We start from the raw sequence: 13,717 nt of genomic DNA on the forward strand, positions 1-13,717 counted from the left end.
CTACAGAGAAACTGACTTCAACCCGATCAGCTCGTCCGAACTACAGTTGTGTTTTGTCACAGATTGCACACCACTACATCTTGTACTAGTAACACATACTACTATATTGGCATCGACCAACGCAGGCAGCTCATCTGCAGTAATAAGTACCCATGTAGAGGTTCCCCGGATAAGGCCCAAGGTGATCCAGCAAGTTCCCGACGAACACATTGGGAACAGTCCGAATTGTGCACTCCTCGTCCGTGGCGCCGTCATCTCCAGGGCACTCGTAGGCGACATCGCCCACCCCAGATGCAGACTCCGAGACTATGTGGATTTCGCCTTGGACGTGGGAGAACCCCAAGAATTCGCCCGAGAGGATAGGGACGGGGTCTCGCGCGTGGTTGATGCGGACGAAGTCGGGGACCTATAAAAAAGGTTGCTTGAATGTTGGAGTGCGTATTCAATGTTGTTGAGGTGGTGGTGGTATGCTCACCTTGCTGTCGAAGAGCGAAGCATATGCTGGGTTCCCGACGCGTGGAGTACCGTACGTCTGGCCCTTGACATGAATATCTGAAGGTAGGTTGAGCGTCATGTAGAGGCACTCAAGCTCCGCGAGCGCGGCGCCGAGCGAGTGGCCGACGAGGATGACCTCAGTCGCAGAATGCTTCAAGATGAGGTTTTGAACCTCGGCAAGGATGATCTGGGCGGTCTTGGCGTGCTCATGAGCAAAGCCCTCGTGCACGAGGACGTCACTGGGAACGCCAGGGAACAGAACCGGGTCGAGGTTTGTCTTCAGAATATTGGCATCGGTGAGGTCGGCTTGGCTGTGCAAGTGAAGTAGATTCAGGTGCTGCAGGCAAGAAAGTACCGGTGATATGAAGATCTCACAATTTAAACGGATCCGTTCCTTGGTGTGCCACCACAACGGCGTTGTTCGCGGGCCAGTACCCAACGTAATCTATAGAGCATGCCATAAGCAGAGAAACTCAGTCTTAGAACGTACGCAAACATACAATACTGGACGCCGCCGCCGTCGCCTTCAGCGAGAGTGAGCTGGAATCCGGGTACTGCATCACATGGTTCTGTATCACAAGAAAAGTTGCTATGAGTTCACGTTTCGCTGGAGAGGGACTTCTGAAATGGCAAACCTCCGCAGTTCCACCCTTCAACTTGGCTTGGTGCACAGTACGTCGCCCTTGCGAATTGGGTGTACGGATTCCAGCTGCTTATATCGCTTTCAGAAACTTGAGTGAGCGTTCGGACCCAGTCGTCGACGGGCGCGGCCAGAGCTCGAAGGGTTGAGGAAAGGGCAAGAGCAAGGATGATGGACAGGCGCATAGCAGATGTCAAAGCAAGGGAAACCTAGTGCTGCTGAGGACACCTGGCGTACACTCCCTGTCTTATATATTGTCAGTATCCTCCGAAGCATCATTCGCGAGGTAAGATGGAAGATGTTGCGCGCCGCGGATGTGATTAAAATAAGCAGACACAGTTTGAACCAAGACACACGAGCGCACAGCCAGTGGAACGAAACGCACACGTTACATGGGATATCTAGACGCTCTCGCATTGGCAAACGGACGTCTACCATTAATTACCAGCAAGTTTCTGTAATGGACGATACAATTCAGCAAGCGATGTGAGTCCGAGGGCTATATGAACGCGATGAAGAATCTAAAAACGGCAACAAACCTGAAATGAACACGGTAGAATGGATTTTGCAGCATTCGGTACGTGTGACGGTTAAACATGGAAGAAACGCGGCCAGAATGATGAGTTGAAGTTTCAAGTTGACGTCTGATCAAATGGCGGATTGTTCGGTGGGAAGAGGGGAGGGTATATGCGCCTTCAAGAGCTAGATGTGGAAGTCTAACAGGGTCCGCAATATGACAAGCATACCTTGAGGATTCAGAATTAGGACTATATCCCATATTCCAGACGGGATGGAGCGCCTGCTAGCGGAGGAATGGCAGGTCTAGCTCCGGAAACGTTTATTGTCCAACATTCGGCTCGCTTCGCTGGCCTGAGGGTCGAAATCGGATCAGCTTTTTCGTCTTTTGACGACGTTGATTAAGCGACCAAAGTTGGTCTAGTATCGGGGCACAGCACGCAAAGAGTTGGCTCTTCATTCGTACCGTGTTTATAGGAGAGTCGGCGGAGATAGCATGGAAGAGAGCCGACACGAATGAGCTTGTCACGGTCGCCTCTGAATCACTATAGCGTTACGGGTGTGGTCAAATTTCCTCGGATTCTTAGCTGGCATGGACGCGAGCTCTTGTAGAGGCATGTCGGGCTGAACAAGCGAGGAAACGAGAACGGAGAGCAAACAGAGAGGTTGCTACAAAAGTTGAATCCGCGACACGAGTCACTCCGAAATCACGTGCGCAATATTTTCAGTCACGCCCTGTGCCGAGTCAGAGATTACTGCAACAGTAAAGCCCAAGGGCAGAGATCATCGATAATCCTGGCGCTCAGACTTGCATCTTACCGTCGACTCCGTCTCGGCACCTCCTTACCCTCCTCCCTCCCCTCCCTCCGCTCATCTTTCCGTTTCTCTCTGATCCGAGCCGAGCCTCCCCACTTACCCCTCAAAAGTCTACGTCTCATGTCGACATCCCAGAACCCTTTCTGGTATAAGCTCACGTCCGTCCCGGATACGGACCCGAGCTCGTGTGTCCTCGACGCGTTCCGGATTGCCATCGCCGAGCGCGTCGCGAGCGCGCTGCCCCCTCTGACGGTCGAAAAAGCATACTCGGGCGTCGATTACGGCAAGAAGGGTGTCGACTTCACGGTTGCGTTGCCGCGCTTCCGGTTGCCCGGTAAGGTGGACGAGCTGGCAAAGAAGGTCATCGATGCTGTGCGTGTTCTTCTGTTTCGTGTATGCTCGAGGATATAGCTAATGGCAACGGGACATTAGTTCCAGCCCGACGACTTCGTCGCATCCGTCGTACACGACAAGGCCTTCCTCCACTTCCAGCTCAACACTACTTCCCTCATCCGCGAAGTCGTCAACCAGATCTACACTACCACCTACGAGCCCGGCCAGGGACTCGATGCCAACGCCGAGCCGACCAACCCGCGCTACGGTACCAACAGCTCGGGCGGGGGCAAGACGCTCGTTATTGAGTACTCATCACCCAACATCGCCAAGTCGTTCCATGTTGGTCACTTGCGCAGCACGATCATCGGCGCGTTCCTTGCAAACCTGTACAAGGCATGCGGGTGGAAGGTGCTTTCAGTGAACTATCTGGGCGATTGGGGCACCCAGGTGCGTCTTTCTCTTCCTTTTCGTTGCTCCCACCCCTGATTATGGTTGTATGCGCGTAGTTCGGCATGATTGCCACTGGCTTCGAGAAATACGGCTCGCAAGAGGCGCTCGAAAGAGATCCCATAAAACATCTGTACGACGTCTACGTGCAGATCAGCCGCGAGGCCGAGGCGGACCCGAACGTCAAGGTTGAGGCTGCCAAATGGTTCAAGCGCATGGAAGATGGGGACGAGAGCGCGCTCGCCAACTGGCGCGTCTGGCGCGAGCTCAGCATCAAGAAGTACACTGAGGAGTATGAACGACTAAACGTACAATTCGATGTGTACACGGGAGAGAGCGAAGTCGGCAAGGAGTGGCAGGATAAGGCGTTGCAGCGGCTTGAGGAGATGAACTTGGTCAGCGATGCGAATGGGGCGAAGCTGGTGGATCTGGAGAAGTGGAAGTTGGGCAAGGCTGTGTTGCGGAAAGCTGGTATGTTCATGTATGGTTTTCCTCTTTCGTCCAGTTTCTAATCAGGTCGGATAATCGCTTCCAGACGGCACGTCCATATACCTCACGCGCGACATTGGCGGTGCGATCGAGCGATACGAGAAATGGAACTTTGACAAGATGATCTACGTCATCTCGTCACAGCAAGACCTACACGTCGCACAGTTCTTCAAGATGCTCAAGCTGATGGAGTTCCCGTGGGCCGACAGACTCGAGCACGTCAACTACGGGCTCGTGCAGGGCATGAGCACGCGCAAGGGCACCGCCGTGTTCCTCGCCGACATCATCCGTGAGGCGTCGACGGTGATGCACGAGCAGATGAAACGCAACGAAGAGAAGTACAACGCCATCCAGGACCCCGAGACCACGAGTCGCGAGGTGGGGATTTCGGGGGTAAAGATTCAGGATATGGCTGCCAAGCGGTGCGTTTATTCTTCTTACTTCGCCAATCATAATGCTAATAACGCGGATGACAGGATAAACAACTACAACTTCAACTGGGACCGCATGCTCTCCTTCGAGGGTGACACGGGCCCCTACCTCCAATACGCACACGTCCGCCTCTGCTCGATGGAGCGCCGCAACCCCGAGGTCTTCCCCCTCCCCGCGCCCTCGTCCATCGACTTCAACGTGCTCGCGGACAGCCAGCACGCGCGCGACATCGCGATCCTGCTCGGCTCGTACCCGGACGTGGTGAAGACGGCGCTCAAGACGCACGAGCCCTCGGGCGTCGTCACGTTCGCGTTCCGGCTCGCGCACGCGATCTCGAGCGCGTGGGAGACGCTGGTGGTCAAGGGCGAGCAGGATCGCGGGAAGGCGCAGGCGCGGTTTTGGCTGTATAGGAGTGCGCGGGATACGTTGGGCGCTGCGATGCGGTTGTTGAGTATTCGGCCGATGGAGCATATGTGAGGAGGTTGACGGGGGTGTAAAAGTAGTGGGATTAGAGTGTTTTTTTGTTTGAATTTGGTAGGATAGCCTCGCTGCAATATTGCACCGCAATAATATAAATAGTCAGAAGTAAATGGGATCATCTATTGTCTATCCTGGATTAATAGGTACTCGCTCAATTCAGCCCTTTCACTCCCGAGATCCACCTTCAACGTTCAACGTTCAACGTTCAACCCCTCCATGCCTGCCTATATACAGTACGTTTCCTCCGACGTACCTTGTATGCTGCCAAATGCCTTCCCCGCTCTTGCCTACTCCTAATTGTGCTCGCCTGCCTCCACTTCAAGTTGATGATCGTGAGCCTCCCCCTCATTAAGCGACATCATAGAGCAATGTTAAATCCTTGCGTAACAGTAAAGCAAGCAACGAGGACGGGTAAAAGTTTCTTGGGTTTACCAAGAAGTATGTATACCCGTAACGTCATTATGGCTGTCCTGAAACTTTTCTAGCTATCCGAATTGCCTGGAACCATATCCTTCGCACCTTGTAAGAGGAATATGATAAACAAGACGCTAATTTGCAGAAAACTGTACAATGCTACGCCTGCAAACACAATTTAAAAGCGTCATAACATTGCACAAGCGCTATGAAAGCACTAGTGCACCCACAGCTGGATTAAAATTGGATGAGGAACCGGACAAATATGCACATATGAAAAAAAGTGTCAATATACCCCTGTTATAAAGTCAGAAAAGTATAATTATCTGAATGTTTATGAATTTGGAAATACACGTACTTGACTTGACAGCGACTTCATCACCGCTGTTAACGCTAGATACAGATCAATGACGTGCGAAGCAAGATATTGCAAGACGCGCGTATAGAGCATCTATGTAATTAAAGCATTTAGCTATCTGATACGAATTGCGTCAAAAGCTTACATTGAAATAGCCAGCCCCAAGTAGCGTATCTGTAGGGTCCATCGAAGAAGTGAGTATATATTTCAGGCCGAGAACACCGAGTAGTCTCACCATAATGTATGCAAAGGTGACTGCCAAGAATTTTCTGTTCTAATGGAAGTTAAGCGTGTTATTTTCTTGTGAATCCGAGGGCTGGGTTACCCAAAAAAAGACCACCTTCCGAAGGTTGAAAATACTAAGAAACCGCTAAAGTCTCACTGACTGAGCTCGCACATACCTCCGATGGAAAAGCCTAAACTAATGACGTGGAAATTTTGTGATTTTGCTAGCAACGTCAACAGTGGTCTCATCATAGCTGTAAACTACCAACGCTGCAGCCGCGACTACTCAGAGAGTCATATAAGACTCATATTTTTAGACTTAATGGCGCCTGATCAAGGAGGACTGACCTGTTCCACGCTCGACCTGGAAAAACTCTTCAACGAACAATATATCTTGTTGTTCGACGTAGAAGTCAAGTGCTGTGTGAAGGCGTCGTGTACGTACTGGAAAATTACAGGCGGAGACCAACGAATTTATAAACCACTACAGGCACTGTTACTTAGGACAGGATACTGCGTGTGACGCAGCGGGATTGAGATGTCATTTCTGCCCAGGGTTACCGGGTCACTCACCTTAGAAACCAGGAATGGCTGTACATATATGTTGTCGAGCTTTTGTTTATTTCTTGTCTACTCTAATATTCCGAATCGTCGCGATTTACTGTCACACGTAGAGGAAGAAAATAATGTTGGAGAGGCTTTGTAAAAGACCGATAATAACCGTCCGAGTAAATTATCTTTTGATACACAGCACTGGATTATATATAAGTAGAGAAGAAACACGTGTAAACATAGCTTTAGAGAAACAAGGCCGTTACTAAGACTAAACACAAAATGGAAAGCGATGTTCATGTCAAGATCAGCAAAGCATACTGAAGAAGATGGGAGTTGGCTGGAACAGGTTAACTCCAGCAGTCGACGCCATCACTTGAGTTGAGCACGATGCACCTTATGGCTTTAACCTCAAATCAGATGAGGATGGTCACGCAAGTCATTAATGATGCAAAAGCTCTGCACCAAGACAACATACATCAGCCACCCTGTGCCAGCTTGCCCACTGACCGAATGGCTTGAGACTTCCGTCCCTCCAGTCATGATTATGCCCGGGGGTTTTCTCTTGAATTCACTATATATCTTAATTTCTGAGAATAGGATAAGTCGTAGGAGCATACCAAATTTCTCGTATTCTGTGGGAGTTGCATACTCGCGTTTGCCGAAGTCGCTTGAAACTTTGTGCGTGAGACTATAGGGATGGACAGGACTTTTCGGAGCTCAAACAATACAGCCAAATATGGAGATACTATCTCACGTCCAATGCTGCCTCGGTTGGTCTGCGCCTTGGTCAAATCCACATAACGGACCCATCCAGTATCCTCCACCATGGTATGTCTTCCCGCTCTTTTCTTCTCCACAAACTCACGCCTCACGCCTCACATATCACTAGGCTCGTAATGAAGAAAAGGCCCAGTCTATGCTCTACCGCTTCCGCGAAGCCCAAGCCGCCGAGCTCGGGCTGGGCACGCGCGGGGACCGCCGCCCGAAGATGGCGTCCGCGTGCAAGTCCCTGCGCGAGTGCGAGCGCTGGCGCGGCGAGCTCCTCCGCGAGATATCACGCAAAGTATCAAAGATCCAGGACGCCGGGTTGACGGACTATGAGCTGCGGGACTTGAACGACGAGATTAACAAGCTGCTGAGGGAGAAGCGGCACTGGGAGAACCAGATTGTTGCGCTGGGGGGTGCGAATTATAGACGGAATATGGCGATGCTGGATGATGATGGGAAGGAGGTGCCGGGGACGAAGGGGTATAAGTGCGTCGCAATTTCTTTCTATTTCCACGTCCGTGCGTTGGTGTTGACGGAGGGTATTGCATTGCAGGTACTTTGGGCGAGCAAAGGAGCTGCCGGGTGTGAAGGAGCTGTTCCAGTCGCGCAAGAAGGATGAGGAGGAGGAGAACCAAGCGTTGGCGTACTACCGCAAGTTCACGAACCAGGGGCCTGCATACTTCGGTGACTTGGACGAGAACGACGGGAGTCTATTGGACTATGAGCGTGCGGCTGAGGATCAAGGTGCGCATTTTCTTCTGTCCACGCCTACACAGACTTCGTCTCCCAACATCGCTAACTCCTTGGGCGTATATTAGATTGGGCCGACGCACACACGCACGCGCTCGAGATGCTCAACCTCCCATCCGACACCCCCGTCCCGCCCATCCCACGCGGCGGGCCCCCACCATCCTCCGCCGCCGCCGAACCTGCCGAACCCGCTGAACCCACCCCTGCCAAAGCCACCAAAACCAAGGGCAAAGCCAAAGCCAAACCCTCAAAGAAGTCAAAACGGAAAGCCGCGGAGAGCGCCGACGCTGACGATACCGAGATGGCCGCGCCCGATGGTGATGCAGCGAAACGCCCTAAATCTGACGTTGCAGTTGCGTCAACGACCAAGGAGGTCGACCCGGCAGACGCGACGGCTGCCGCTCTTGCTGCTGCTGTTGCATACATACCATTCCTATCGCCAGGGGATCTCACACATCCGCACATGCCGACGCGGGAGGAGCACGAGCAGACGCTGTTGGCGCTGAGGAAGAAGGCACTTGTCGAGGAGTACTTCGGGTAGTGTGGACGAAGGGTGCACTATGCGCGGGAGAGAGGCTGGTTGCTGACTGGTTGCTTCGCTACTCTGTATTGTTACTTGATCACCTTTCACTTATAATACGAACGTCTCTCGCACGGTTCAACATTAGTTTTGTTGCAAAGCTTGAAATTAGCGGATAGATGAAGGGGTTTACAGAAAGTTGGTACAAGTCAAGTCAACAATAGTGATTCGCGTACATGGAAGCTCGGTGATAGTGACCATGCTCAATAAATACCGCATATGCGAACGGCACTCGTCGCTCCTATAGTTACCCTGTCTCTCGTCGTACGTTGGATAGATTCGCGGTCTACTATCCCCACCCAACACCTATGGGGTTGAAGCGGGGAGACGTGACAAGGTCTAGCACAGGGAGGCATTCAGAGGGTGAGGTTGTAATCGTACTCGCTCTGGGCGCTTTGGGCGATCCAGAGGACAATGGCGGAAAGCATGAGCGCAACGTTCTGGGAGACGTTGGCGTAGCCATAGTACGTGTACTGCTCCGCATAGTCCTTCAACACGTACTTGAGTACCAGGAGGGACTATTCCAAGTTAGCTACGATCCGTGGCATGATCATTCAGAGGGAGGACGACGCACAATGCTCCCTGCCAACCCGCCTGCCATGAGCGCGAACCCGATAAAGAGGAAGAGCCGGGCGCGCCAGACGGCACCAGAGTCACCCGAGAAACCGGAGTCTTCGCCGCGGATGCGGTCCTTGTCGATGAGGTTCACGACGAGCATGCCCGCGAGGGAGCAGAGGCCAGGGATCCAGTCGGCGAAGGTGACGTGCACCGGGGGCGGGATCTGCGGGTCCTCATACGGCGGGTGGGCGTGTGCGGAGAGGATGGCGGCGTCGAGGAAGGTCCAGTTTGCGAGCGCGAACTAATGCAGGCGGAAACGCCAGGATGTTAGGCTAGGTTGAATGAGTGGAAGGGGAGAGAAGGGCACGTACGAGGGCGCCGGCGAGGTAGATGCCGATGGTGCGGCGGTGCTTGCCAAGGTTGACGTCTGGGAAGGGGTTGAGGCAGACCCTGCGGGGGTCGTAGTCGGAGCGGGGAAGAGACATCGTCGCCGTCGTCGTTGTCGTCGTTGTCGATGACACTGGCGGATGGGTTGAGGTGGTGGTGCACAGCGTCACTGCGCATGCCCAGGAATGGCGGGACCGTGGGAACACGTGCCTTGATATATGCACGCGAGCGTCATCCAAGTTTTTGCCTCAGACCATCGCGACTTGCATCTGACTCTCCTCGACGGTAACATTTCCGACCTTTGATCAATGGAAGGCTCAGTTATCACTTGGACGCATATTTCTTCTGGAACCTCTGAAAAGATTTCTACGCCGTTGACAGATCCCCAGAACAAATGGAGTCGAGCTCGGAGCGCAGCTGTTCTTCAATCATTCCTGAGCTGTGACTGACGAGACAACCCCTGAGGTACGCTTTTTGATGTCGCCAAGCTGGTCCTTGGCAATGGCGCCTAACGACATCTAGCTCTGTGCCATTACCCGTCGAACCTCCCCTCGTCGGCTCCGGGATTCGCCCGCCCCATCCGCAATGAACGTATACTGATCCCCAATGCATCTTGACGGCAAAGCATTGACACCCCATGTCTTCGCATCGATCAGATATCATTCGACCAGCTACGTGACATGGTTTGCTTACTACGCGTCCGCTTATGGCCACTGCAATGCGACAGGAACGAATTGTGCAAAACGCGGTGTGTACCAGCTCTACGTTTATGGCATCATGTTAATGGTCGTCTGCGCTGATGGACCCAATGGGGCTGACGACGTGTTTCACTGTCATGTTCTTTACTGCGCCCCAGTCTTCCTCCTGCCTACGAGGATGTAATCCTCGTCTAGAGTGGTACGATTCAATCTTTCTTCAGCCTGTGAAAATACGACGTACTCCTCGAGTCGTACGATCCGCCGGTTAGCATGCTTGTTATGGGTTTTAAATTCCACGCTAGGCCAGGCCGAACTATGAATGTGGTCAATGCCGCAACGCTGCCATGCAGGTCCCATCGCATAACAGACATACACTGGGGAAATAGGGGGCTGACGTATGTGCATTGGGGATTGAGTCACATAATCTCAGCGAGTGCCTCTAAAGGAAGTGCAATACGAGCATGGATGTATAAAGGCACATGGATTCGTTTGGAATGCCACTCGCAGCTCGAAACCCCAACCATTCCTTCTCTTTTAGATCACCAACAATGACCAACACATTCAAGACCTTTGCACTCGTTGGCGCCGGCGGCGCCATCGGAAAGCCGGTGCTTGCGGTACGTCTGACCCCAAGTCTGGATGCCAACCGTGACTTCTGATTCTGATTCTGTTGCGTTCCTCCCAGAGCCTCCTCGCCAGCAGCGCATCTAAAGTCGTCGTGCTCAGCAGAGCCGACTCCACGGCGACTTTCGCCTCGAATGCAAAGCTCACTATTGAGAAAGTGAAACAGGACGATGTCGGCGCGGTCGCTGCCGTGCTGAAGAAGCACTCAGTCGATGTCCTCATCTCGACCGTCGGCTGGGCGGGCTTGCAGGGACAAACGCTCCTCGTTGACGCAGCGAAGCAGGCTGGCGTGCAGCTATTTGTCCCCTCTGAGTTTGGGAATCCGACGGAGGGGTGGACTGAGGGACTGTTGGCAGCTAAGGACAACACGGCGAGTAAGTTTATATATTTTGGGTGCATCGAACTGGTCATGTATTCATCCTGTGAAAACCCCATGCAGAACACGCGAAGTCAATTGGACTTCCTACACTGCGCGTTTACGTAAGTTCTTCTTAGTTGACCTTATAAAACCGCCTGTCTAACGATATCCACAGAATGGGCTATTTATCGAAGATAACCCATTTGTGAATGCCGTTTCGGAGAAAGGAACATTCTACGTTTTGAAGCCAGGCGACAAGCCATTCTCGCTGACGTCGCTGAGTGACATTGGCGGTAAGGGTTTAGACCGGGCGCAAATGACATCCTCTAACGTTCTTTTCCATGATTATTCTCGTAGACTTCGTTGCATATGCGCTCACCACTCTCCCGCCCTCCAAGCTCAACGACGCCACTTTCCGCATCGAAGGCGACCGCCTCTCCCTCGCCGAGCTCGGCGCCGTATACGGCGAGCTCAAATCCGTGCCTGTCGAGCACGTCGACCAGGCCCCGGAGGACCTATCCTTGGCGGGCTTTATAAATTACATCGGGAAAGAGTTCAACTCCGGTGCAGGCGCTGCGACGTGGGACCATGTCCAAGGAAAGGACTTAGGTACCAGCGCGCTATCGAATGGTCTTTGGGAGGGTCACGCGTGGAAGTCCGTTAGGGATGTTTTCGCAAAATGAAGACGGATGAGGTTGAGCCCTATCTATGCTGTTCGTAATACTTGTTGAACTACGGTAGCTGATGTTTCTTTGGACCGAGCGTGGTTTGAGTCCTGGGCAAGATCCAAGTTCACAGCGCGGTAATTGGAAACGTGGGAAAAACCAACCGATCACGGGCGTCCGTTGGCGCGAATCCGCTTTTTTCTTCTCCATGAACTCCTTCACCCTCGTTCGACACACCAATTTGTTTCAACGATATTTTCAGCTTCCACTCCATTGCGCCATTATTCTGCCTCTCTCGAGTGGGTCTAAATCGACTGCGGTGTATTGGAGGTGAGTTGGTGCTACAGCAAGTGCTACTGTCAACTTGAAATTGCGCCATTAGGAAACGGGTTATATCACAATCAGCTGTCAGCTCCCAGGGTGAAAGGCTAGAGCTATGATATTGTCTAGGATAGCCAGCGCAATAGCATTTGTGCAGTTTTCACCACTGATCTATATCGTGCGATGTCCTGACATTCAGATGAACATCTGGCGCTTCATCGCATGCGTCATGATGCCCCCAGTGCATACCACCGGTACGTCTGCACAGCTGTCCGGCAACCTAGTGCGTCATCAAGGTTTGTCCTGCCGTTTCTCCTCGGATGGTTGGCTCACTGCATCAGGTAAAGTCATATTATATGACCAAAAGGCACAGCATACAAGATCATGGATAGCTCATCACTTTTCAATGCGCCTCAATCTCAACTCGTTCCCCACAGACGTGGCCGCACTCCAGTTGCCGTGTAGCATTCCCATTGGCTTTTGAAGACATCTTCTCTCTGATTATCTGTGCTCCTCCAGATACAGCGCCTCGACTTATCTGGTTTTCCTGAGAGATCCTTTGTGATAGAACAGCATGAGATTCTACCGGCGTTGATCATCTCTTGGCGTCCGCAGCTAACACAGCGTCGGGAGACGGTAGGGAACGATGAGAGGAGTTGTATGCGTGTACTAACTCCTACGCCTACATAACAGACGCGTCTGTGGACTTTTTTCAGCCATCCGCAGGCGGATCCAATGACTTGGGAACTCTCTTTCTTTCTTCTCTTGCTCTGGAGCATTTTCATCTGACTTTGCATTTGTAGATCTTCACAGAGACAACACTGACGAACCTTACGAACTTCTGCTGTATCATTACTCGGACCCACCAAACTTTCCCTCATTGTATTCACGTCACGTCACGTCCAAATACGAACCTGTATCCACCAAAATGACGTCTTCAGCTTCTGCGTCGACGAGAACCGATTTATCTTCGAAACCTCAGAATTTTACGCGGATAGACCCAAGCACACCTGTGTCTCTGGTCGTCCTCATTATAGGGGTGACGATCGCTGTCCTCGTGATTACCCTGGCGCTCACAGCCTTCTTTGTGTACAATCGCCGAAAACGTCGCCCTTCACCTGTGACGCCGAGCGAGATACCATTAGCGATCATACCTTCGCCTCCGGCCAGCGAGCCCTCGCGCGCTTTTCCCAACTTGGTCGACATGCCTTCAACAGGCCCTTGTCCTCCACGACTATGCCCTCCTCAACCTGTGTCCGGCTCAACTAGAGTACCCACACCAGTGGATCTGGCCGTGCCACATGCCTCCGCCGATCGAAACGGGAGAGGCATTCTTCTTCCGACAGCGATCGTCAGCCCTCCTCCGGTACCTCATATGGCACCGCCAAGCTACCGCTCCGGAAGCTTCGAGGTTCCACCATCCATCGCCTCTACACTCGTGGGCGCACAGAGTAACCGCGACTCATACACCGGCACGTCGATACGCACCGTGATAGGCTCAATCCGCGAGCCCGACCGGCGACGCGAGAAACTGGCGAGAGCACTGGGGAGACGTCCTGCGGGACGCCGGAGGCGGCTTGAATCCCTGTCTGAGTTTCCTATACCCAATTCACATTTGGACATTAGTATACCCACAACGGACGCTTCGCATTCTGCAGTTGGACAAGGACGCTCGGACAGTTTCGATAGCTGATATTAGCGAGGTAGTTCTGTCGTACACGTAACTTGTATACTAACTTTGTGTAACACTTGTTGTATTTCTAAGCATATGATCGTTGGTTATACTTTGGTAGGACGTTTTTTAA

The 13,717-nt window shown here is 52.4% G+C and overlaps 6 protein-coding genes across 6 annotated transcripts; 4 read left to right on the plus strand and 2 right to left on the minus strand.

The window, feature by feature from the left end:
* Positions 1-125: 125 nt before the first annotated feature.
* On the minus strand, positions 126-1,772 carry CONPUDRAFT_107900 (alpha beta-hydrolase). Its single transcript, XM_007773051.1, has 7 exons — positions 1,675-1,772; positions 1,521-1,590; positions 1,131-1,377; positions 996-1,064; positions 871-940; positions 476-806; positions 126-406 (listed from the first exon to the last, which is right to left on the minus strand). Exons 3-7 carry the CDS (start codon positions 1,318-1,320, stop codon positions 131-133), a joined length of 936 nt encoding a protein of 311 aa, XP_007771241.1. The 5' UTR covers positions 1,321-1,377; positions 1,521-1,590; positions 1,675-1,772; the 3' UTR covers positions 126-130.
* A 748-nt stretch (positions 1,773-2,520) lies between these two features.
* On the plus strand, positions 2,521-4,819 carry CONPUDRAFT_107905 (arginyl-tRNA synthetase). The gene is made up of 5 exons (XM_007773052.1): positions 2,521-2,839; positions 2,900-3,250; positions 3,310-3,721; positions 3,786-4,161; positions 4,216-4,819. Exons 1-5 carry the CDS (start codon positions 2,588-2,590, stop codon positions 4,646-4,648), a joined length of 1,824 nt encoding a protein of 607 aa, XP_007771242.1. The 5' UTR covers positions 2,521-2,587; the 3' UTR covers positions 4,649-4,819.
* Positions 4,820-7,015: 2,196 nt separating this feature from the next.
* On the plus strand, positions 7,016-8,351 carry CONPUDRAFT_167227 (Isy1-domain-containing protein). Its single transcript, XM_007773053.1, has 4 exons — positions 7,016-7,031; positions 7,093-7,457; positions 7,525-7,715; positions 7,790-8,351. The coding sequence occupies exons 1-4, from the start codon at positions 7,029-7,031 to the stop codon at positions 8,260-8,262; spliced, it is 1,032 nt and encodes a 343-aa protein (XP_007771243.1). The 5' UTR covers positions 7,016-7,028; the 3' UTR covers positions 8,263-8,351.
* A 306-nt stretch (positions 8,352-8,657) lies between these two features.
* Positions 8,658-9,344, minus strand: CONPUDRAFT_156166 (UPF0220-domain-containing protein; the record flags this gene model as incomplete). The annotated part of the gene is made up of 3 exons (XM_007773054.1): positions 8,658-8,819; positions 8,876-9,160; positions 9,231-9,344. 3 exons carry the CDS (start codon positions 9,342-9,344, stop codon positions 8,658-8,660), a joined length of 561 nt encoding a protein of 186 aa, XP_007771244.1.
* Positions 9,345-10,492: 1,148 nt separating this feature from the next.
* On the plus strand, positions 10,493-11,609 carry CONPUDRAFT_91704 (NAD(P)-binding protein; the record flags this gene model as incomplete). The annotated part of the gene is made up of 5 exons (XM_007773055.1): positions 10,493-10,561; positions 10,630-10,942; positions 11,008-11,048; positions 11,102-11,219; positions 11,284-11,609. The coding sequence occupies 5 exons, from the start codon at positions 10,493-10,495 to the stop codon at positions 11,607-11,609; spliced, it is 867 nt and encodes a 288-aa protein (XP_007771245.1).
* Positions 11,610-12,840: 1,231 nt separating this feature from the next.
* On the plus strand, positions 12,841-13,605 carry CONPUDRAFT_156168 (uncharacterized protein; the record flags this gene model as incomplete). The annotated part of the gene is made up of 1 exon (XM_007773056.1): positions 12,841-13,605. One exon carries the CDS (start codon positions 12,841-12,843, stop codon positions 13,603-13,605), a length of 765 nt encoding a protein of 254 aa, XP_007771246.1.
* Between the last annotated feature and the right edge of the window lie 112 nt (positions 13,606-13,717).

This window comes from Coniophora puteana (assembly GCF_000271625.1).
Source record: "Coniophora puteana RWD-64-598 SS2 unplaced genomic scaffold CONPUscaffold_10, whole genome shotgun sequence".
Classification (NCBI taxonomy): Eukaryota; Fungi; Basidiomycota; class Agaricomycetes; order Boletales; family Coniophoraceae; genus Coniophora; species Coniophora puteana.

Bases quoted from the DNA above. Each gene is read 5' to 3' on its own strand.
- CONPUDRAFT_107900 (XM_007773051.1), bottom strand. From the start codon at position 1,320: ATGCGCCTGTCCATCATCCTTGCTCTTGCCCTTTCCTCAACCCTTCGA. The intron at 1,065-1,130 runs GTTTGCCATTTC...CTTGTGATACAG, and splicing joins TGAAGGGTGGAACTGCGGAG to AACCATGTGATGCAGTACCC. The intron at 407-475 runs GTGAGCATACCA...CCTTTTTTATAG, and splicing joins CTTCGCTCTTCGACAGCAAG to GTCCCCGACTTCGTCCGCAT.
- CONPUDRAFT_107905 (XM_007773052.1), top strand. From the start codon at position 2,588: ATGTCGACATCCCAGAACCCTTTCTGGTATAAGCTCACGTCCGTCCCG. The intron at 3,722-3,785 runs GTATGTTCATGT...AATCGCTTCCAG, and splicing joins GGCTGTGTTGCGGAAAGCTG to ACGGCACGTCCATATACCTC. The intron at 4,162-4,215 runs GTGCGTTTATTC...CGCGGATGACAG, and splicing joins CAGGATATGGCTGCCAAGCG to GATAAACAACTACAACTTCA.
- CONPUDRAFT_167227 (XM_007773053.1), top strand. The intron at 7,458-7,524 runs GTGCGTCGCAAT...ATTGCATTGCAG, and splicing joins CCGGGGACGAAGGGGTATAA to GTACTTTGGGCGAGCAAAGG. The intron at 7,716-7,789 runs GTGCGCATTTTC...GGCGTATATTAG, and splicing joins GCGTGCGGCTGAGGATCAAG to ATTGGGCCGACGCACACACG.